General features: G+C 42.3%; 2 protein-coding genes across 2 annotated transcripts; one reads left to right on the forward strand and one right to left on the reverse strand.

The window, feature by feature from the left end:
- The first annotated feature begins 428 nt into the window (after window positions 1-428).
- Window positions 429-3,883, forward strand: LOC115820763 (E3 ubiquitin-protein ligase rnf146-like). Its single transcript, XM_030784428.1, has 3 exons — window positions 429-589; window positions 1,821-1,883; window positions 2,137-3,883. Exon 3 carries the CDS (start codon window positions 2,138-2,140, stop codon window positions 3,215-3,217), a length of 1,080 nt encoding a protein of 359 aa, XP_030640288.1. The 5' UTR covers window positions 429-589; window positions 1,821-1,883; window position 2,137; the 3' UTR covers window positions 3,218-3,883.
- A 792-nt stretch (window positions 3,884-4,675) lies between these two features.
- Window positions 4,676-6,695, reverse strand: echdc1 (enoyl CoA hydratase domain containing 1). The gene is made up of 5 exons (XM_030784514.1): window positions 6,392-6,695; window positions 6,140-6,282; window positions 5,812-5,864; window positions 5,637-5,717; window positions 4,676-5,549 (listed from the first exon to the last, which is right to left on the reverse strand). The coding sequence occupies exons 1-5, from the start codon at window positions 6,618-6,620 to the stop codon at window positions 5,141-5,143; spliced, it is 915 nt and encodes a 304-aa protein (XP_030640374.1). The 5' UTR covers window positions 6,621-6,695; the 3' UTR covers window positions 4,676-5,140.
- Window positions 6,696-7,892: the final 1,197 nt, after the last annotated feature.

Here is a 7,892-nt window from a genome sequence, read left to right on the forward strand (position 1 = left end):
TTAAAGAGGATGTGAAATTTGATCTAGAAGCACTTAAACTTTACAATTATGCGGACTGTAGTAACGGACACCTGATGTAATGAGTTATTCTAGATTGGAAACGGAATTTGAACATAATTCCATTATGCAATAGTACATACAAAGTAGTCATTTCTTGTTTGGACTATTTAAAAAACTGACGTTATTTTCTAAGAAACTCAGAAAGTATGTACAACCGAACTGAAAGAGGGACAATCCAAACCGAAAATATAAATTGCACGCAATCCCTGCTATAACAGCCGCAGTTTTAGTAGTCATATTATCGTAGATTCACCTATGACCAACCCATGGTCTTCTATCCTAGAAACTATTGTTTTGAAAATTGGACTCAAGGGTAGCCATTTAAGCAAAATTGTGTACTTCTACCTTGAACTGGCTGCTCCCGTTGTGTTAAAAGATTGATTGATAGACTGTTCATTCAGTATAATCTGTTACATCATTGTCTGTTCGTTATAAACTTAGACTTCAGTGATTGTTAACTAAATGAATCAAGTTTGAATAGAACCGCTAGTATTAACTAACCTAAGTGACGGGCATATCGACTGAATTGGTGAGTGTGAAAAAAGGATTCGATGTTTACTGCAGAAAAATTGTGGATTCCACTCGCCAAAGATTTTGACGTTGTTGTTGCTTCTTTTCATTTGTAAGACACGGGTTGAACTTCGGTGAAAATTAAATGTGACAAGCTGCCTTGTGGCTTACAATGAGCTGTTACTAAACTATCTGTTGGGGAAGATAAGTGTTAGCTGCACTAGCTCGGTATCTCCCGAAGGCTAAAATAGAAACTTCAGTCATTAGATCGTCACGAAACGACGGGTCAGGATTCAGTTTTAACCATGTAGACCATATCTTCTACATTACGTCACACGACCTCAGGTTTATTCATAAATAGTGTGGTCGTTTAGAAGCTCTGCTTTCTGAATGCTAAGCTAGCTGTTTTAGCGAAAGTCTATGGTCGATTGGTCAGCTAACCCCCAAGCTTTTTGGGAGCTCAGCTATAAATAGTCGTTAAGCTGACACGCATATGGTAAAATAGATGGTCCAAATATTATTGCACGTTTATGTCGTAGTACATGACTCGTTTACGTCAGTATGTGATCTTGCCAATTATTTGAAAAAGCTGTCTAAGAAGCATAGTTATGCTAGCAGTATTTCTGGTTAAAAACCGTATGCTTGCGAGTTTAGCTTTGCAGTCGGTTATCTCTTACGGAATGACGTTCCCTCTAGCACGATTTAATCTTTATTTCGCTCTGAGTGCCATTCGAGAAATGCGACTTTGGTGACAAATTAAAGGTATTAATCACAAATTTGCGTTGTGTATAGGTAAGACAGACTTGTTGATCAGTAGTCCATTTATTTATGAAAGATACTTACAAACATATACATATATTTTTAAGAATATAACCCTATGACCATAAAGCGTATCTCAGGCATTGAACCCTTGTGAAGAAGCAGTTGTTCGAATGGATGAATAATGGGAACGCGATCCATACTGACATATGTCGGAGTATTGTTTTATTAGGGTTAAAGATTACCTTTGTTAGTCTATGTGCTCTCAATTATTTATGTAAATAACATATTCCGATGTGTTTGTGGTAAACTTTGCATTTAGAAGCGTATTTTCACTCAAGAATCCTGGACGTTATCCTTTGAGTCATGGCAACATGTATTCCCAATTTCGTAGTTTATGTGGAAGGGCTAAAAATGTCATATCATGTCACAGTCTCTAGGAAAAGTAGTTTAATGGATACAGGAGTGTACTAATTTTCTTTTCTCTTTAGTCCGGCGTGAAGTTCAAGAAATAGCCCTGCCCCTGACGATACAGATGCGCTAGTGGAACTCCTGTAAGTAGATTATTTTTGTAAATGTCCTGATGACCCAGAATCATGCACTTGCCTACATGTTGTCATAGCTTTTCTCAAATTTCTTGTGTATGAGTGTCAGCAAAGATAAGTGAAGCAATACATGTTGTCCTTAATGTGTTTATGTTTTTGAAGGTCTGTTGTTATCAAGCCCGCCCCCCCCCCCCTCCCCCAAAGATAAGGGTGACACATTTGACTTTATTTTTTGGGGGGTGGGTTCTCACTGTGTCCTCAGGATGGCAAGCTGTGGTGAGGTTGACCACTCTGCTGGCTCGCTAGCACCCAGCAGGAAAGGGGCCGGCGAAACGTGCTCCGGATCGGGAGGGCTCTCGCCATCTCTGCCCGTTCCGGAATGTGCCATTTGCCTCCAGACGTGCGTCCACCCCGTGCGCCTCCCCTGCCGGCACATTTTCTGTTTCCTGTGCGTTAAAGGAGCGTCTTGGCAGAGCAAACGTTGCGCCCTCTGCAGACAGGAAGTTCCCGACGACTTTCTGGAACGACCCACCCTGTTGTCACCTGAGGAGCTGAAGGCTAGTGCAAGAGGACAAGGCACGGGCGAATACGCCTGGTACTACGAGGGCCGTAATGGTTGGTGGCAGTATGATGAGCGTACCAGTCGTGAGCTGGAAGACGCCTTCTCCAAGGGGAAGAAGACCACGGAAATGCTGATCGCCGGTTTTCTGTACGTGGCCGACCTGGAGAACATGGTGCAGTACAGGCGAAACGAACACGGCCGGCGTCGCAAGATGAAACGAGATGTCGTGGACATTCCCAAGAAGGGCGTGGCCGGATTACGGCTGGATGCGGACGCCGTCGCACAAGCCGCGGTACGGGAAAACTCTGCCGACGGGGCGGACGCTTCCGTGTCGCGCGGGGTGGGATCCGTTCAGGGCACTTCCTCTGGTAGACCCCCCGCCTCTCTCAGGGCTCCGCCCACAAGCACCACCAGCTCCTCCCCTGACCATAGCTCCTCCCTGGAGAGTGCCTTCGACCAGTTACAGATCAGTCCATCTGTTGCCCAGCAACGAGGGGTTATCGGAGAGGAGGAAGACAGAGACGAAAGCAGCTCTCCCAGAGAATCCTCTGACTTAAATACCTCAGTGGAGGAACTGGCGAGCAGCAGCGAGGAAGAGGAAGACGAGGAAGAGGAGGAGGGTGAAGCCGAAGGAGAAGAAACACAGGGCAGGCACAGACTGTATCAGCTGGGCTCAAACCCAGTTAACAGATCGCCTCCCGGTGGTCACTCCACCGCCGCTACCACCACTGGCGTGCGAGGGAGAAGGCCAGACGGCCAATGCACAGTGACTGAGGTGTGAACTTACTTATCACCTTACGCTGGAAATTACATTCAGTCGATATTGCACTCAGAAAAGAAAAAAAAAAAAAAAAAGGCAACTCCAACAGCAACTGAAGTCTTGTAGACTGTAGATTCATTAGGTCTCAAATGTAATATGGCTTGATCAACATCTGCCCACCTCCCCAACTAAAAAAGCTGTTCGAAATAGTCCTATTTTCATGGTCGATCTCTTACTTTTGGTTTGTGAAAACTTGTTTTGTTGAATGTGAATTTGTGGTTTCCTCTAAACTGTCATTGTTGAATGTGCTGCTGACATTTTATGTCACGCCTTTAATGTCGTATTCCCAAAACCATAAGCAAGAAATGTAGGTCTGTCTGACCAGTAACCCCTCTCGTCCAATCAAGTATTTTATTTTATTTGTTTTATTTTCAGCGGTTAGGAATTTGGTTGACGTTGAGAACTACAGTTTGTCACTCTCCAAATATCAGCTAACATCATGCTTTGGTTGTAATTTTCAAGTAGTGTTATTTTGTGTTCAGTAATGAAAGTGTGGTTTGGAGTTCTTAATTCATATTTCAGTGACTACATGCTCATCATTTTCATAACTTGTGCATGCATCATAAATAGGAAAGGGGGGTTATCATTACTGACAATGGTAATTATAGGGTTTATTTGGTATTTTATTTACATTCAGCCCTTGCTTTTAATGTTCTCTTGTGTGAAAACATATTAATGAAATTACACTGGTAATTTTCAGACTTTTTTTTTTTTTTTTTGTGAAGTCTTACAAATACTTATTTTTATGACTCAGCCACTCTGTTGTGACAAAGTCCCATTTTAAAGCGTATTCAGATTTTAAGAAAACTAAGAAGATACATGTGTTATTTTGTTACAAAACTGGTAATTTAATAATAAAGTGTGTGTGTGTGTGTGTGTGTGTGTATGTTTAACGACTTAAAATGTATGCAACATCTCTGGTCTTTTGAGACTCGAGGCTAGATCATGACTGTGAGTTCATGACTTGTCCTTTCCTTTTTTCTTTTTAACTAAATTAAAAACATGTTCTGTGTGACTGGTTTTTTTTTTTGCCCCCTCAAGCTGTTGCTCAAAGCAAGTTCACTGTCTACTGAATAATCAGCACTAACTTTGAAACTGCTCCGTTACAGAGACACACCGACTTCAATAGAGAGGGAAAACAAAATAATCATGTGATGGCAACATGCCTCTTCTGTTCATAACCCAACTTTGTTCAAAGAAATCGGGCCTTTTTATTTCAAAGGCTTTAATCCATTTTGTCAAAAGACATTCTCAAAAAAAACAAAAAACAAACAAACAGCACTGAATGGTAATCTTTCATCACTCAGGCATGCCACTCATTAGTAATGAATAAGATGTGATCACTGAAATTTGCAGTCTCTCTCTCTCTCTCTCTCTCTCTCTTTAGACCTCCTGCCCTGGACCTCTCTGGAAAAAAAAATTCTGCTGGATACTTTAAATAGCCTTTTCCCCCCTCTTGCCCAGTTTATTTGTCCCAAGTTAACTCGACTTGATCCAACTACCATAAAATCAAGGATGCAAAGTCAGCCAGCAGAAACTTGGCTCTTTAGTATCTATGTCCAATTTTTTTGTCCAGTAAGAGGTCCCTTTCCATTTACTTAGCTCATATCAGTCTGCTCATGTTAATGCCTTAATTGTCTAAGGTAAAAAGAGGGGATTTTAAATGTTGAATCGCCACTGGACTTAATACCACCGAGTTTGTTTGGTCCAAAAAGAGCAGACTAAATTCTAATAGTTCACAGCTCAGTAGTGCTCTGATAGTTTTTCAATAGTACTTTGTGAGACCAAACAAGCCAGTCTGAGGTCCACTGGCCTTACTGTGACCAGATAGGAAATACTCTGTCTTAAATAACCAGCGATGTTAAGCGTTGACCGTTTTTATTCTCACTTGTGTTTGGATTTGCGGGCTAGGGCCTCTAGGTTGGCAGGGCCTCCCCACACGGTCCCGAACACATCTCTCTCAGTTCTCAAAGCCTCCACTAGAGGGAGCTCTCTCCCAGACACCACCACTCTCTTCGCCGCTCTGATTACGGCAGCGGGGCCTTTGGTGAACTGATTTAGCCACTGCTCTGCCTCCTGTAGGGCAGTCCCTTCTCCCGCTAGAGGTCCCAGGACGTCGTCAACCAGCCCAATCTGTTTCCCAAAGTCTAGATCTACTTTCTTAGCACCGGCAAGCAACTTCAGGGCGTCCTGGCTGCCAACTATGCGGACCAGTCTCGCGGCACCACCCCACCCGGGCACCAAACCCATGTGTTTGTGGACAAACTGGATCACGCCACCAGCCGTCATCAACCTGGTATGAGAAACATTCAACATTACGTTAGAGAAAATACTCAATAATCACTATTTTTTTTTTTTGTATCATGGGTAAACATTTTACCTGAAGTCACAAGCTGTGGTGAGCTCGGCCCCGCCCCCCAAGGCCATGCCCTCGACGAGGGCCACAGAGATGAGTGGCAGCCTGCACTGAGAGAAGAAGGAGGTCAGCTCAAAGGATAAAGGGTACTAATACGTCACTACACATTAAATATTACTGAGAAATACACATAGGCTACCTGAGAAGCCTTGTCAAGGAATTTTGCATAAACAGACACATCTTCATTCCATCCTTGAACAGAAGAGAACAGGATTTTAGTATGATCAGAGTGATGAGGATAAGAATGCAAAAATATTGGGAATATATCCTAATTCCACAGATTGGTAAATGCTTCAGGTTATATTATACATTTTCTGTATATTATATTACAATATTTTTGTTACAGAGAATGCTAAATCAGGGTTTGGAAATATAACCAACATTAAGATATGAATAAATGGGGCAACTGAAAGAAGGGTAAGTGATAGCTGGCCATTAAAAGGTCGAGGATACGGACGGGGCGACACCTGAGGATTTGATATTGCTCTGACTGCATTCAAGTCTGACCCAGAGCAGAAAGTTCCGGCAGCTCCCTGTAGGATTAGACCTTTACCCTCTGACCACGCTTCCAGCTCGGTTATCCGCTCTTCGAGTTCCAGCATCATCCCGCCTGAAAAAATACGTATCACACTTGGCTTGCTTACATATCTGAATGGAGATACCCCGCAACATACAGGCGTTCAACAGATGTGTTAACATGCTCAGTTAGTGTGTTGTACCTGAGAACGCATTCATGCGAGCTGGATTATTGACGGTCAAAACAGCGATGCCAGACTCGCGTTTAACCAAGTCAATGGAACCACCAGGAAAAGCCCGGAGCTTCTCACGGAATTCCGATTCAGAGGATGGGCTGGTACTGCTGCAAGCTCCCCTCCCATGTCGCAAAAACTTGAAAACCGCATGGGAAGTTTTGTTCATTGTGTTTCGGCTCGCAGCAAACAGTGCCATGATGTTGCTACTGTCACCAATGAGAGAACCGAGGAACGATGCGCATCAGTAACCTGTCAACTCCTTGTGCTATGCCTTACACTTGTAGACACTATGACAGTCAGGTATAAAGGAAAATAAACATAAATTCATTATTCCCCTTACTTCAAACGCAAAGTCGAAATGGGTTGGTTGTATTTACCATTGCATGCAGTCTTTAAGGACTTGATAACGAATTAATTTAGACAAAAATACAGATCATCCTATATGAGTATTCATGCAAAACTTTGCCAATAAGTCTACAGATTGTCCTTTGCAAGTATGACGAGCGATGACGGAAAACGATTACATAAAATAAGTTAATACCGTATGAATTCAAAAATTCATTAGTCGTTTAACTTTCTTTTACAGCAGCACAACAAACCTGAAGGACTCCGGAGAGCGAGTCACTTTAAAAGCAGTCCCTGAGAAACATGCATACTGATAAATAAGATCCTAGACAATTTTCGAAACTATTCAATCGATTGCTAGTTTGTATAATTTATCACAGGTTTATAAGCATGAGTGCATAAGGTGAGATGGCGAATTTACTTAAAACAGACAATATAGCATAAAAAGCATACAGGATAAATGTAACGTATTCTCAGTTTGAAAAACTGAAAAAACTGTACTCAAAGTCACCACAAGGGGCAACTTGGACTGTTATTCGCCAAAGCTACCGTTTTAAATTCTCTGTGAACCTCACTGAATCTTAACAGGCTTACTTTCAGTTGGTAGGGTGTCATCAGGTGACTAATGTGAAATCTCAGATGTATTTTTAACACTATTTGTAATTCTCCTTGTCAGCAGTTAAACTGTTCTTGTGCTAAACGATTAATATGACAGATGCCTCTGATGAACGAGGGCAAGTCATAAACATTTGCAAATGGCCAGGTTATCTGTGTGGATGTCAGGACGTCAGAATGATTATCTAGCGGATCCTGCGTTTCCCGGAGATGAAATCCATAGAGTTGCGCAGTAATAGTTCAGTATCAGACGAAGATGATTTCAGAAGACTGGCAGAATATGACGCAATCACTTACTTAAACGGTGAATGGTGTTTCAACGCTTAAAATAATATACCCATAAACGCGGCCCTGCTCGTTTGTTCTTTATCATGACGCCAAGAACTTCTTCCTTGTAACTTTTAGTCTGTCTCTCAGTATAAGTAATTCACAGCTTCATTTACTCTTCATTTGCACAGCAAAGTGCCCAGTTTGCTGAAGCGCTGGAGTGCACTGAAACATTATTGTG

The sequence above is a fragment of the Chanos chanos genome, chromosome 9 (assembly GCF_902362185.1).
Source record: "Chanos chanos chromosome 9, fChaCha1.1, whole genome shotgun sequence".
In the NCBI taxonomy this organism is placed as follows: Eukaryota; Metazoa; Chordata; class Actinopteri; order Gonorynchiformes; family Chanidae; genus Chanos; species Chanos chanos.